Source organism: Montipora foliosa, chromosome 13 (assembly GCF_036669935.1).
Source record: "Montipora foliosa isolate CH-2021 chromosome 13, ASM3666993v2, whole genome shotgun sequence".
NCBI lineage: Eukaryota > Metazoa > Cnidaria > Anthozoa > Scleractinia > Acroporidae > Montipora > Montipora foliosa.
In genome coordinates, this window is record NC_090881.1 from 10851222 (window position 1) to 10866593 (window position 15372).

Genomic DNA, 15372 nt, shown 5'->3' on the forward strand with positions numbered 1-15372 from the left:
TTTGAGACGGTAAAAAAAGGAGCACAAGCAACTTAATTTTCTAGCTCACAGATTTATACGACTCAATATTATGAAAATGTAAAACTCATACGTTTGGCGGATGACTGAAATCATAGTTGGTGTGCAAAAGGTTTTCCACTTTTGAGTCTGTGGATGAAATCCTATAGATGAAAGCTATCGAATAGTGGTCTTTCTATTACTATGCTTTGCTTGATTGTTCTTGGTTTTGAGTCTGCGGATGGAATCTTAGAGAGCGAATGAGAGCTCGAAAAATCTTAAAATCTGAAATCTTAGAGAGCTAGTGACAGCTGTGTCACTAGCAACCGAATTTCTTTTGCTAAAAACTTGTAAGAATCGAGAAAAAACGAATCCGTAGATTTATAAAAAGGTTGCACGACAAAATACTCAGAAGTAGATTTACAGATTGATGGTATTTCTTTGATTTTCTCCCAGGATTCGGTGTCAAAGTACAATGTTAAAGCGAAGGAGGGAAGTACGGAGATCGATGAAACCATTGAAATCGACACGGAGAACGAAATCGAAAAAATCCACATTCCCAGCAATGGCGATACCAGTGAATCAGCCCCTGGAGAGATCGATGTTGTTTTCGATTTCAAGTTGGTGAGTAACAGGGGAGGAGTGGGTGCATGGGGTAGTATGCTGGTATATGTGGGGTAAGGGGTGCTTTATAGATGTTCTTAATCCTTTCCTACCATCATCTCTTCCTTGTTTATTCAATGGCTCACTTGCTTCAGCATTGAGTTACCTGGTACTTAGCTATCCCCTTATCTATCTACCTGACTACCCAACTGCCCACTTTCTTATTACCTACCTATGTACTTGCCTACCTATGTACCTATGCACATACATAGATACTAACCTACCTTCCCACCAACACCCCACTTACGTACCTACCTACTTGCTTGCTTATTTACTTACCTTCATGCGTGCATCCTTACTTTATAGTACTTACTGTTACGTACTTGCCTTTTAATTTCATCGCCAACAAATGCGGTCACGCGCCCACGATACGCCAGCGGTTAACAGAAAAACAACTTACAAAATGGCGTTAAATTTTGCAAAGGAATTGTATGGAAAGGATTGAAATCTCGCAACTAGAAACAAAGATAATAAAGATAGCTCATTTGCCGGACCGGCATTGCATTATACGAAACAGTGTGGTGTCATTGGCAAGAAAATCTGGTTGCAATGTTTACTTTACACCTTTCGTTTCGACTACCCATTAAAAACGAGGTTGAACTGCGCTTGATCCCTCATGTTTCCTTAAAAAATCCCAAAAACAGCCAGCAATCAAACGCTCATACCTGTGCGCCAGTGTCTTGTACTTGAATTGCCGGACCGGATCCACATAGTAGAATCATTCCCCATGTGCAGACCGAAATATCAAGCCCAAAGCGATAAGTTTCACCTTTCGTTTTTTCCATCAAAAACTCTAAAAAGTGGCTCAGCTCCGCCTCAATCCTCAATCTTACATGACTCCTTCCGCTGCGCGAACGATGTGAATCCTAAGCGATTTTTTTAGGCCCAAATTTTCAGGAAGGTGAGCATGTTTGGTATCAAAATTTGCAGGAAAAAATCAGCTCTCCGGTCCTGCAGGTTGTTCTGGGATAGCTGCAAAGCAGTTCATTTGGCCAGCAGCTAAAGCTCTGAATATTTTATTTCCGGTGGACATTTCGCGGCAAAATCAAACAAGACGTGTTACGTTTTACGATTTCATTCATCACTTCCCGGCAAAATAAAAAAAGTTTGCCGTTTGCGATCTTATCGCTAATGATTTGAAAGGGCTTTGCGATGTCGGATGTTCTTAATAAGTTGGATGTCGAGAAACTAAAGCGCCTCGGAAGTATAAACAGCTTAGAATATATAAAAAATAAATTAAACACCGAGGAAGTCGCGTTAAAAATTAGTCTTAGCTGCAAGTCCTTGAAAGGTTGGTACGATTTGAAGAACGCGACCTCACTTAAAGTCAGCTACATTAAGATACTTAATGCAATTTTAGCGGAACAATGGGGAGTCCAGGTAAAAGAAGATTGCTGCAGACTCGAAGGACGGATAAGACGGCTTTGCTCAGAAACGCACAGTAAATTGAAAGGGAAGTCTGGAGAGGCTTACACAAAACTATGCAACACGGTGAGGGAATTTGAAGTGAGACAAGGAGAGCTGTTGGAGATCAGTGAGCTGGAGAAAGATTTAAACGAGTTGAAAAAAGAAAATGAAGCCCTTAAAAAAGAAAATATCAGTCTTCTAAACAGGTGTGAAAATCTGTACACGGAACTTCAAATAGCTGTGGCGAAGGAGAGGGAGATAAAGGGAAAGTTGCAAACTGTCTATGCAGACCTTGAAAATCTGAAAAAACAAAATTCTCATCTTCACCAGTATCTTGAAAAAATTGAGGAACAACAGAGTTTTGAGAACACTAGGGGGAAAATAACCGAAGTTAAAGAGCGACAGCAACGTCGTAAGCTGCGAGAACTTAAAACATCTGTTGAAAAGTCCCTGTGGTTTGCCAAAACCCTAGGTCTTAACCTTGACTCAGCATGCTTCAAGGATGACAATGGTGAAATTTATAAACTTGATTATTGCTCTAAAGAAAACCCAAAATCATTCAAGGATTTGCCTGACGAAGAACAGGAGAAAGTAAAATGTGTCTTATTTCTTACGGATAAGTTCTGCATTAGTGATTCTGCCTATCATGAGCTCACCATGACCACCGGGGGAGAGAATATGCCACGAAGTTATCTCATCAAACAGTGTAAGGAAAATCTAAATCAACTCTGCCATATAACAAGGACACCAGGGACAGCAGATGGTGCCCAGCTGAGCATTCAAGAGGAACTGACAAACAGAATAAAATCAGAAATGGTAAGCTTACATTTCAGTAGGACAATATTTTTGCATTTATAACATCATAAATAATAGTGGAAATGATGATGATGATGATGATGATACAATGTTGGGGGTTGATTATTTAAGTGCAGTCTTCCATTTGTTTCCCCTTAGAATGAAAACACAATTCCAGAAAAAGTGAACATCAAGTTAAGTGGAGATGGGGCCAAGATGACAAGGATGACAAACTTTGTAGTCCTCTCCTACTCGTTGCTGGATGCAGATGATATAATGTCATCCAAAGGTATGTGGTATGCCATCAAACATTTTAATATTTAAGTAAATACCACATTTACAAGTATTGTCATTTCATGTTAACTATAAATCTATATTACACAGGAAACCACACTGTAGCAGTAATCAAGGGGCATGAGAGCTATGACCTTCTTAAATCATCAGGCAAAGATGTCTTCAGCTACATCAACAAGTTGATTGAGGATGGAAATATCTGCATTGATGGAAAGGAAATTCCTACAGACATATATTTAGGTGGTGATTACAAGGTATACTATTTTCTCCTTAGTTTTACTGATTCCTTAACTCTGGGAAGTATTTCAGCATCAATATATAATTATTATTGCTTTAATAAATAAACATAGTACTTATGTATAAACTGAACACCCACCAAAAAAATTGTGGGGGAAAAAATGAAACAGAAGAAAAGAACATGTATCACACTCAATTTTATTTATTACTGTAACTGATTTAAGTTTGATTTCCCTCAAATTTCAGTTTCTGTTGTTGATTTTGGGCATGAAGGGAGCAACATCAGATTTTGCATGTCTTTGGTGTTTATGCCATAAGAAAGACAGGTTGGTAGGTAGATATAAAGCTATGGTAGAAAGACAGACAAACAGGCAGAAAGACAGACAGAGATGGTGACACTGACAAATTATTAGCTAAAACAAAGTATATAAAATTCATCTTTGAAAAAATAGATTTCTCATGTAAAATAAAACATAACTTCTATCTCAGGCAATATTTAATTCTAATTACCTAAAAATTCACAGGCATGATATGTCTAAGCCCAAAGATTTCTACTGGGAACAGCATACTTCCAGGAAAATTGGAAATTTTGCAGAATGGGCTAGACAGAAGAAATACTCATGTGCCCATCCTCCTCTTCTTAACGTCCCTCTAGAGAATGTTGTTGTTGATGAACTACATCTGATGCTGAGAATTACAGGTTAGTCATGTGGAGGATGTTATAATGTATAATAAAACAAAAGACCTGAGAACTCGTCATGAAATTAAATCTTAAGTTCAAAGTGACAATTGCTTAAATTGTCCAGTTTAACTTGCAAGGCTCACTTCTATCTTTCTAGTAAAATATGTTTTATTGTTAATTATTTTCAACAATTCCTTACAAAAAACACTATTATCTCTTCTTCTGTGATTTTTCAGACAACCTACTCACAAATTTGGTTCAGGAAGCTGTGGAATGGGACAAGGAAGAAAATCACAACAAAGCTCCCAGTTTAAGAACAGATGCACATTTAAATGCCCTGGTGAAATGCATAAATAGCTGTGGGGTATGCTTTAGTGTTTGGGAGAAAAAGAACGCGGATGGAAAGGGCAGTGGAACATTCGACTTCACAAGTTTAATGGGGTCAGACAAGAAACTTCTTTTGGAACATCTTCCTGCTAAACTGGAGGGTGTGATTAGGCCAGAAGGAAGCAATACAGTTACTAAACTGTGGAAGGTAGTTAACAATAATCTAGTGTGCCAAGAAAATTACACTAAATCCCTGGATGACAGGCAGGAAGTCAAAACCAAATCTTCCTAAATAACTAACAAAATTAACATTTGCTTCACATGTTTCATTTTGTAGTCCTTTGGAGATCTTTACAAAATGATGAATAAGGACAATCCCTCTGAACAAGAAATCAACAATGTTTACTTTGTCAAGGTATTGCTACATGTGGTTACACAACAACTTTCTTTAATATCTTCAATTAACTGAAGTTAAAACAAGAATAGAGTATCAGAGATCTTAGAAAGGTAAAAGTAATTCACCTGATCACTTTGCAGAAGAACATATCAATTTTTCTGTTACAAAAAAAATTAGTCCCAGTTAGTACTCATAAAATGCTGAGTGCTATATCTTCTTCACTAAAATTTAATATGGCTAATAAACACGTTTTATACTCACAGGCACAAGAGTGGATTACAACATTTACATCCTTGGGATCATTATGTCAAGGTTACCAAAAGGAAAGAGTGACACCATACATGCACATCATGGCATATCATGTACCTAGGTTAATGATGTTACACAAAGGAATAAGGAAATTTTCAGGTCAAGGTACATACATGTAAATTACTTAAAAGTATATTGCTGTTAGTTGAAAATGAAAACCACTTAACCCAACCATGTTCTCAGTGGTATTTCTCTACCTTAACCTGTGTGTATCATTTTTAAGCTTATGATTTGCAAAGTGTGGCTAACAGATGACTGGAATTTAAAGTTGCACAAATTTTGAAATATGCATTTGACTGACTGCAATACTGATCAGCAAAACTGACTCATTGTACAATCGTTTATTTCAAAGCTGGGAAAAGACAGTATGTACGCAGTGATGCCCACTTTTCTGTATGCTAACAAATGACTGCCCTTCATTTTTTGTTTTGTTTTTTTAAATAGGTGTAGAGAAAAAAAATGATGACTGCCGACGAATACATCTCCAAAAATCAAACAAATGGGATGCATCTAAAGATGTGCTTCTGGTCCTCAAAAGACAGGAACATTTAAGTACTTTTGAACGAACGCCTAGACAGTACAAGAAAAGGAAAGCTGCCTACTGGGAAAATGACATCAAGGAGAAACGGGCAAAACAGCTGTCAAACATACAAGCAGAGAAAACATCAAACCTGCATGAACTATGGGAAAGCAATCAAGTAGATATTGAAAACATGACCCCCACTGATATTAGAGATAAGCTTAAAAAAATGGGGGTAACAACTCGTGCCAGAAACCTTAAAAGGCTCCAACAAATGTTTAAGGATGCAATGCTATCTTGTAGTACTACAAGTTAATCTGAAGAGCAAATCACATGACAAGTAGATCAGAACAGTATCTATATACCCAGCAGCTATAGGAAGAGTTTTAGAACTACTGGACACCCAGTAACCTTCAGTTGATTGTAAAATTGTGATGTATGCGAAAATAGCTCACATGTGCATGTAGCAAATGTACATTGATGCAGTGGAAGCAGCTCCTAAGAACTGATACCCAGAGGGCAGAGGCTGATTCACGTAATTAACAAGTTGAGATAAAAAAGAGATGCTATAATATTTATTGTGGTCTGTTTATTCATGCATCATGACAAAACAGCCTTGAAACAAAATTACTAGTATCAAGGCAATGCAAGAATATTTACTATCTCGTACCCAGAGTCAATGGCCTCCTCAGTCAGTGTTAGTCATTGCCAGGTTAGACTCTGGGGGAATGGAATAAATATCAAATTTTTTGATTGGCTGTTCATGATTACACAAACAGAGTCTTACCTGGCAATGACTACCGCTGACTGGGGAGGCCGCTGACTCTGGGTACGAGAATGGAATATTTACTAGAACAAGTTGGCAGTATCACAAGGGCGTCTTAGAATGTCTACACATAATTTTTCAAGAGGCATTCTTTGTCTTGCTATCAACTTGCCATCTTTAAACACCTGAGTTGCAGGTGTCCAGCTAAGTATGGGTTTGATTTTCAGAGGAGGCTTCACTGCTTGGCCTTGACCATGATTGTTTAAATAATTCCACCACTGCTCAGGAAGATTGAGAAGAGCAAGATCTTCAATGCAGTACAATTTGTAGCCTTTATGCTGTGAATCACATCCTCTGTTATTGCTCACATAACGCCACAAATCCAGGTCAAACATGACATAAAATGGTGCCAATGACTTTGCCCTCAAGGCGGAAAGAACACCAGAATAAAACTGGCGGCTTGCCTCCTCTAACCTTCGTAGATTTGGCTTGAGGGGCTTCTCATAGCTCCTAGAAAATTGAAATTTGCTGATTAGTTCGGTATTTAGTATGTTGGGTATCAAGCACTGTTAAGTTCATCTCAGGATATTGGATTCTTTGATATTTGGATTCTTTGATAGAGGAATTTTTTTTCCACAGTACAGCTTAATAGTTTATATGTAAACTACTATTCTAAGACAAAATAAATCTTAAATGATCTTCACTATTTGAATTCGTAAAACCAGCAACAATATATTTTTTTAACCCGAGAATTTCCTAACAGAAAGTAAATATTTACCTTAACAACTCTGGTGTTAGATGCTCCGTGGGTTCCCAGGTACATTGATCGAGAGCCCAACCCTCCCACTTAATAAGATACTCAAAATCCTTTGGAGTGAGAGAGATAAAAACACATTTGCAAAACATGTTTCAACATGCAAATAACACCAAGTATTCGCTTCGATACTCACATTACTGGTCTTTCGTCTATGAATTATGCGTTCCACGTTGAATTTGTTCTTGTACGTCTTCCTTGTGCTGGTGTGGGCGATATCATAAAGGACAACACTAGAGAAACAGTTTAATTGGTTGTAATCCACCGCCACGAGGGCCCTTTTGGCCGCCATTTTCATTTTGATTTGCCATTTTCATTTCTATGTTGCGCGCTAAAACCGCTGCCAGTTTACGGGCGCGTAATGACCGGAATAGTTGGCGATGCCTTCTTTCTCGCTCACTTACTTGTTCACTTTATTTTCTCAATAAACCGTTTCATCGTCACCTTTCTTCATAACTCCTTTTCAAACTGGCAACGACCTTGCCAACCAGCCATTCAGCCATTCCACCCAACAACCAACCAACCAACAACCAGGATCTCCGGCTGAAATCCACTTTGGTGAGTGAAGCCTCCTGGCGAAATATTATTATTATTATTATTATTATTATTATTATTATTATTATTATTATTATTAAGCAGCCAAGTAACCATCCAATCAAATTTTAGTTGACTGTCTCCCTGCATTAGGAACTGGCCAGCTTGGCAGGGAAACAAAAAACACTCATTTACTTTATATTTTTTTTATTATTATCCAACTGTTTTAGTTATTGTACAGAAAACGCTCGAGACAAGTACAAATATTCCAAGACATTGCACAGTTAGTTATTATACCTTTGGTTATTGTACAGTAGAGAGCCGGCTTGACTGGTTTAAGTACACGTTCTTTGTTGTTTACAATTCACTTGCTAAAAATTTAGTGCAAAAAAAATTGGACAATGAATAGCATAGTAGATGTTTTGGTGCGTAGTGTCGTTGAGTATTTCTACTCCTTGTTTGTATTTTGACTTGCGCTAACGGGCTCATCGATCATTATACAGCACAACTCGTGGAAATACTCACCGATACTACACACCAAAACATCTAATAAGATATAGCTAGCGATATTTCTTGTTTGAAAACATTGACGTCACATTTCTTTTGATATTCAAATTTGCCAACCACGGAACAAAGGAAGTCCTTGTTTCATCAGCCAATTAGATTCTGGTTGGCATATTAGTAACGATGCGTGACGAAAAAAGAAACATCGCTATACTTACTTATTTCTTATCAATAAGGTATAACATTATTCCTCTTTTTTATTGACATAGAACATGGCAATGCATCGATTGGCTAATTGGAAGGCCTGTTTTCTGAGTAACTCTCCTGACATTCTGCCAAAGCCTGCCGACCTCAAGAGACTTCTCGACACCGTAAGTGGCAAGTAATTTGCTGTTCGGGTTACAATGGTGAACAAAAAACCTTGGGACATACGTTAATTACTTTGCTCAATGAAACTGCTCTTCCACCACAACCTTCCCCAAAAGCACCTCTATGCGTATCAAACTGGTTTTCGCTCCTCCACACTCATTCCCCAACAAGGTTGAAGATCAGGAAATATTAATTTTGCGCTGGTCGCGCTCAACATTTTAATGGGGTGGAATGGGAGCGAATAAAGGAAATTCGCCACACGCACAAGTGTTTTTCTCTTGCACATATATTAAAAAAAAAACAATGTGAGTGAGGATTTTGGTACCAATACTTTCGTACTAGATTTTAATCAATACTTCATGGACTGAAGTAGTCCCATTTGGAGTAACTGCATGAATAGAGCAACTTTCATATGACCTTGAAAAATAAACGTAAAAACAGAACGTAAACAAAAATGAAAAACATTTAATTGACTGATGGAACAAAAACAAACGAACGCGAATTTTAATTGGCTTAGCGAACCGGATGCAAACAATCTCATCTCTCCACGGAACTTTCTGGAAAGTTTCGCTTTGACGTCATTTGAAATGCAGTAATGTGATTTGGCAATCGAAATGTTCACTGCCCATATTAGGAGTTTCATTGGCGGGAATAAGGAGAAGCTTGCCAAACATTGGTCTGTGAAACAAATTGCGAACACTTTTTCAAGGTCATAAAACAGTAGCACTCAAAAAAAAAAAAAAAAGAAAAAAAGAAAAAAGGAATGTTGGGTTCCTGAACAACTTTCCTGTCAACGCACTGTAGTTCTGTCATCACCATCATCTCCGGTGATAGACTTAGTTTCTTAGCCTCTATCACATAACCCTGGTTGTGACTAAATGCTAAATGCTTACGGGTGAGAAAAGGAAAGCCTAACGTTACATTGAATTATGGGTGACATTTTCAATTTTTGTTTAATAGGCTATTTCCGCGTTTCGCCAGATTATAAGCACTGGTTACGATGTTCTCAAATCGAACCATATCTAAAAAACGAATACAATTGTTTTAACGGTCAATTGGACCGATAAATTAAGGACCTGAAATAAATCAGAAGGTTTATATTACACTAAAAGGAGAGAACACACCAATAAAAAAAAAAAACAGTTTCTTGCACCTTCTGCTCTGACGAAAGTAAGACTCTATGTAAAAACCTGAATATCCTAAAATCCCTGTTGATTTCAAGACCTAACCTAAAAATCTTCAATTGTAGGTTCTCATTTGTAGATATTTTTTGCCGTATGTAAAATTTAGATTACTATAACGATTTTCGTTTTTTAGGCAAGCTCTCAGAGCTCCTCTCTGAGAGAGACTGTGAAGAGGGAGTACAACTATGTAGTTGCTGGCGCCCTTATTGATCGCTCGTTTTTCAGCGACGAGATGGCTTCCTTGTGTGCTAAACTGCCTATCTATCGCCTCAGGGCTGTGACAAAGGACGAGAGCCAATTGAAATCGGGTGTTACAGTAACAAGTAAGTTGAGCTTTGTTCAAAATGAATTATCACTTAAACGAAGAGAGAGAGGGAAAGAGGGCAGAATTAAATTGAACCCTTTTTTGTGCACGGTAATTATCCATGATTTTTACAACTGTTTTACATAAAAACCAAGGTTTATGGTCACCTCAGCTCGCCACAAGGAAGACACGCCACTAGTAAACTCGCCACCAACCAAGAGTCATCTCGCCACCAGCAAATAGCCACCAGTGATGGATTCGATATTGCTTTGATGACTCTAGTCAGAGCTATTATAGCACTCACCGACACAGCAATAATGATAGTGTGGTATGGTGTCTTTTGAAAAAGTATTCCAATCTTTCATTTCGAGGTTATTTGTGCCACTTGAAGTGCGTGCGGTGGGCTGGTCGCGCATGTAAAAAAAAAAAACACAAACCATTCGTTAGTGGGAATCAAACGTGATTTAGCACCATACAAAAACTCCAATCATGTTAACGGCAAGCTACTATGGTTTACTTGAGGAGATTTATCTCTCAAATCGCTGAAGAGCGTATGAATGTTGGAAGAACTAAGAGAAAACGAAATTTTTATAGTGCAGGATTAAAAACTGTGTCGGAATTTATATGGCACTTGTCGATTTTCGAAACGTTTTGAAAAGGGAAACGCGCCAATTGATCGATCGAAATATAAACTACACCTCGGAAAATATCACATTAGGCTCGGATCATGAAAACTATAAACCGATCGAGCAGATGCATACTATATATATATAGAGGATATTACATGGTGGCGAGAAGATATGAATTTTATGTTCGAGTGGCAAGAACAATATCTCACGAGTGAGCGAAGCGAACGAGTGAGATATTGTTCTTGCCACGATTACATGGAGACTAAATATTGAATATTTCCGATTTTATTGTGTTTCAAAGTAGTCAAGTTTTACAAATACATCTGGGCTTTATTTAAAAGGCAGGAAAAAAAAGGCGGGAATCGTGACGTCATTGAACGATACGACACTCACAAAGGCGACATACGGAAAATACGCCACTCGGGTCCCGGATGAAGTGGCGTATGGAATCTACGAGTGGTTTAGTTTCTAGTAAAACACTCTCCTCCATATAATTATATATATATGACGGCGAATCTTTCCCTTATAAATATTAACAGAGCCTTCTGTGAGGGCGCTTTCCTTTTATCTAAACTGGCCCGCCAGACCGGTCAGCTTGCAAAGAAATGGCAACAATTTGAAGGAACACTTGCGTGATAATTCCTCGCATTCTTGTAGATACCTAGCATTTGCGAGAACAAAAGAATTGACTTTCTTAACTTAATACATGAAGCACTTAATCCACTCCCTTAAAGATATGTATAAATGAGTATGTTGATTTCATGCAGCCTGATTTCTACGCAAAGAACCCGTGTAGCAAGTAATTCATGGTACTATCGCAAGAGCTCCAAAGATTCCGCACTTTTTTGTTTTTAATGTACAAGTCCAGCCTAATATCAAGTCCCGCTTAGCAGGTGTATCATCCTGATTCGGTAGTACCGACTTTAACGAGTTCAATTATAATAAGTTTGATTTCCAAACGTTCTACTGACTATGCTGGGTTCGAATTCATTATTTTTTTACTCTATGGAGTCAAGTCTATTTACAGAAAATGGAATAACAAAAACAGCCAGTTTTCTGAAAACCTGAAACTGATTACACTGAACTCTCTATTTTACGGTCCGGATCGAATTCGCAGCAATGTGATTGGAAGATATTATTGGTGTCCTCTGCTCTTTGTTAGGGATGCATTTAATTAAATTCTTGAAACAATACCCTATTAAAGTTGAAAAACTCTCACCTCCTTTGCTGCTTACCGAACAAGCAACGTTAATGAGTTTGCATTATTTTGATGGCGTTTATAATTCCGTTATATTAACAGAAAGCGCGTGTCAGTTTGCTTTAGCATAGTCGTAGGGCAGAGGGCACACTTTACAGCTTAAGCAGCTCAAACAACTCAGCAAGGATGAAAATTCACCGTGGATCATCCACGACTTCCGTCATGGTGATACAGACTTTGATTCTTCTGTCATTTTCGAATAGGTTAATTTTGCGAACAGAAAAGATTGCACGTGCTTCCTATTTCATTTTTTTGTCACTGACTGGTCTTATAGACTCCTTTTGGCTACTAATTTGTCTGACCAAAGAGGCTGAGCGCTTTTGTTCAGAAGTTTATTCCTTCTTTCCTTAATTTCAGTGCGGATTAAATGGATTCAGAAAGTTTTGGCGAAAGTGTTTTACCTTAAAAATGGTTATTTAGAATTAGTCTCCCTTATAATGTAGAACGCGGGGCAAAGCCGGTAGCCTTAGGAAGTACATGTATGCCTTTCGCTTTCTTCTGTCTGGGACAGTTGTGGGGCTGGGAGCAAAGATTACCTAGATAAGCTAAATAGACGTGTCGCATGTATCATTGAAGGTCGATCAATCGGGGCTGAGGAGTTAAAATCAACACTTGGCTGGCCCAACCTACAAGCGCGCAGAAATTATCTCAAATGCATTTTAGTCCATAAATGTCTTCACGGAATAGCGCCTTCGGACTTTTTCCATGGCTATAACACCAGAGGCCGTGATTTGCTATGCTCTCCCTTCGCAAAAAAAGCTGCTAAATATCAGGGGAGCTTCAGAATAAACGGCGCTCGAACTTACAACACCATTCCGAGAAACATTAGGCAGGTAGAGACGTTCAGCGAATTTAAAATCAAACTAAAGCGCCATGTTAAGCAGTAACACCTGGGGTACATGCTACATTTATAACTTAATTATTTGTCTAGTTTTCAATGTTGTATGTCTTTGTTTTGTGCTGTGTCAGGGCTCCATTTAAACTAGCTCTGCTAAATTGGATGCCCCTTGATAAATATTGAATTAAATAAAATAAATAAATAAATAAATCCTTGGCAATAGAAAAAAAAAAACAGGATTGTATCATGAAATGCTGATTGCTTCCACTGCTTGCGTCAAGGGCGCCGGCCGTTTGTCAGTTCAGCGTGTAAGTTAATTAATTTAACTTTTTAATTTTAGATACGTGAAGAACTTACCTTTTAGCAATTTAGCAACTGCATTGTGGCGAGATAACTTGTCATGGTGGCGACTTTAATTGCATATTAGTGGAGAGTTTGCTGGTGTCGAGTCTTCCTGGTGGCGAGATGACTAGATACCGTTTCGAGAAAGGTTGTCCTAAAGAAGCATAAGAGCGTTCTCGACAATGCCGAAAGTATGGGACAGTATTCAATATGTAGTGAATGCCCAGAATTGAAGATGCCACGACTGTACAGTGAAGCCCTACAATAGCGAACTATTTGGATGAAAGAGTTCTTAGGATATAGCTTTGATGAAGTGGCACTACACGCAGACTTATGTTGAAGCTCTATCCCGCCATCACGCAACCAAATCACGCTACCAAAACACGTTCACAAACAAAAAGGGTTTAGTAGCAAAAACGATGGCTCTTCACGTGCGCCACGACTTTTGGTATATTTCTTAAACTTTCTCTGCCAAACGTGACATAAAATAAGTAAGGTTAAAGCCTTCAGAATCCTGCTCTCTCTGTGAATCCTTACCCTTTGTTACTAATTCATGGCCTGGATATTTTGACTGAATTTTGAAACTCACTCACATCTCAATGTCAGTAACAAAGCATGAACATGATTGTATTCCAGGTGACGTTTTCGATAGCACTGCCGTCACATTTTCGTTGACTCAAACTGACAGTTCAGCATAATGCCTATAGACATTGTCGCGTACGCTTTTATGCTTCTTTTGGACAACCTTTCTAGAAACAGTTTCATGTCCCAACATTTCTTAGAAAGGGGAATGTTAGAGATGTTTGGCGGGGTGAGGGGTTATTAGAAAATGTGAGTGTGGAAGGGATAAATTGAAAGGAGAATGTTGACCGTTTGATTTGTCCCATGTTGCAGGACTACGAAGAACCCTTGTTTGTAGTACTGTCAAAACGTGCTACTCATTAGCAATTGGAGCTGTGACCATCAAAACCTGTCAATCGAAGGAGGAGTGTGATTTAGGGTAACAACAGATTATAACCGCAAGAGCAGATTACTGTGGCTGGAGACACTTTGTTTAGTACATGAACCTTATTTGCTATCACTTTCAAGTCACTTTCTTTAATTCTAAGTGTTAAAAGTTGACCAAATGTAGGATGAAAAGTAAGGCATCCTTATTGTGACGACTTACTTGAATATGAATCGTTTCGCAAAGACTGTTTTTTACATTCATTTAGTGTCATCCCAAGAGACTTATTCCTTGTGTGACTTTTTATAATCTTGGAAATTAGTATATAGAGCGGTTTTCAATTGAGTATCGAAAGCAATTAGCGAATTACTTTGGTTTTCCATTACTTCACGAAGTGATTGGTTCAAAGTTCTCGCGCCTCTTTTTCAATCAATCAGAAGTGGAACCAAAACCAAGCGTGGTTCGCGCGTGCACATTTTCCCGCGCTTTGTGTTGGCTACGTGTAATTACTTCGAGTTTTGATTGGTTTACTGGATTGTCTCGGTCCTTTTTGATTGGCCAAAGTAATTACTTTGGTTTTTGGTTTTGGTTTTACGACACTCATTTGAAAACCGCTCTACCACACACGTGAATAGTGCTTTCCACGCATAAACAATTATTCATCTCAGTGTCGGTAAAAGTAATAAACATCCACCACTACTCACCTCCACTGTTAACTCATTGCTAAGTAAGAAACGCTGATTAGTATAAGACTGCCTCTCACGAGTTGGTGTTGGAACATAATGAAGAAACTAAGAGACGAATTCAGTTGTCGGATATAAGACACTAATGAGATTTATATAGCACCGCTTTGAAAGGTTTTAGTTTACTCCGAATAATGAACATACTAATTTTCCTTTTTGTTTAGCAAATAAGGTCCTTTATTGTTCAAATTGTCGTCAGCAAGCCTTTAAACAAGATGCATGATTTTAGTTGATTTGTGTTTGATTGAAGTAAAATGTAACAAAAATTGATAGAGAAAAATTTTATACATAAAGGCAACTCTTGCGAAAGAAATGTGTGAAGAGTTTTGTTTTTAGTGTTGAGGGCTTCCGGTCTGCATTATTACGATTTCCTTCCCTTCCTCAGATCTATTTGCCCCCGAAGGAAAATCCCGAGGAGGCACCACTGTAACTTGCCTGTATATAGTGTGATATAGTATTGCATATGTGGTGTGTATTACCAGGAAAAACCTCGACTTCAAAGCTGCAAGTGCG

The 15372-nt window shown here is 38.2% G+C and overlaps 3 protein-coding genes across 3 annotated transcripts in view; 2 read left to right on the plus strand and 1 right to left on the minus strand.

Moving 5' to 3' along the window:
- LOC137982828 (uncharacterized) overlaps window positions 1-15166 on the plus strand; it is a 15815-nt gene extending 649 nt beyond the window's left edge. The window contains exons 3-6 of the mRNA XM_068829986.1: window positions 454-621; window positions 8516-8617; window positions 9933-10122; window positions 14065-15166. Coding sequence (XP_068686087.1) covers window positions 454-621; window positions 8516-8617; window positions 9933-10122; window positions 14065-14174 — 570 coding nt within the window. The 3' untranslated portion in view covers window positions 14175-15166. The remainder of the gene's footprint in view (window positions 1-453; window positions 622-8515; window positions 8618-9932; window positions 10123-14064) is intronic.
- On the plus strand, window positions 1029-6061 carry LOC137982826 (uncharacterized). The gene is made up of 9 exons (XM_068829984.1): window positions 1029-2883; window positions 3022-3151; window positions 3247-3410; window positions 3640-3719; window positions 3918-4093; window positions 4312-4610; window positions 4740-4817; window positions 5063-5213; window positions 5553-6061. Exons 1-9 carry the CDS (start codon window positions 1813-1815, stop codon window positions 5942-5944), a joined length of 2541 nt encoding a protein of 846 aa, XP_068686085.1. The 5' UTR covers window positions 1029-1812; the 3' UTR covers window positions 5945-6061.
- LOC137982827 (uncharacterized) lies at window positions 6198-7541 on the minus strand. Its single transcript, XM_068829985.1, has 3 exons — window positions 7345-7541; window positions 7173-7261; window positions 6198-6904 (listed from the first exon to the last, which is right to left on the minus strand). Exons 1-3 carry the CDS (start codon window positions 7504-7506, stop codon window positions 6478-6480), a joined length of 678 nt encoding a protein of 225 aa, XP_068686086.1. The 5' UTR covers window positions 7507-7541; the 3' UTR covers window positions 6198-6477.
- Window positions 15167-15372: the final 206 nt, after the last annotated feature.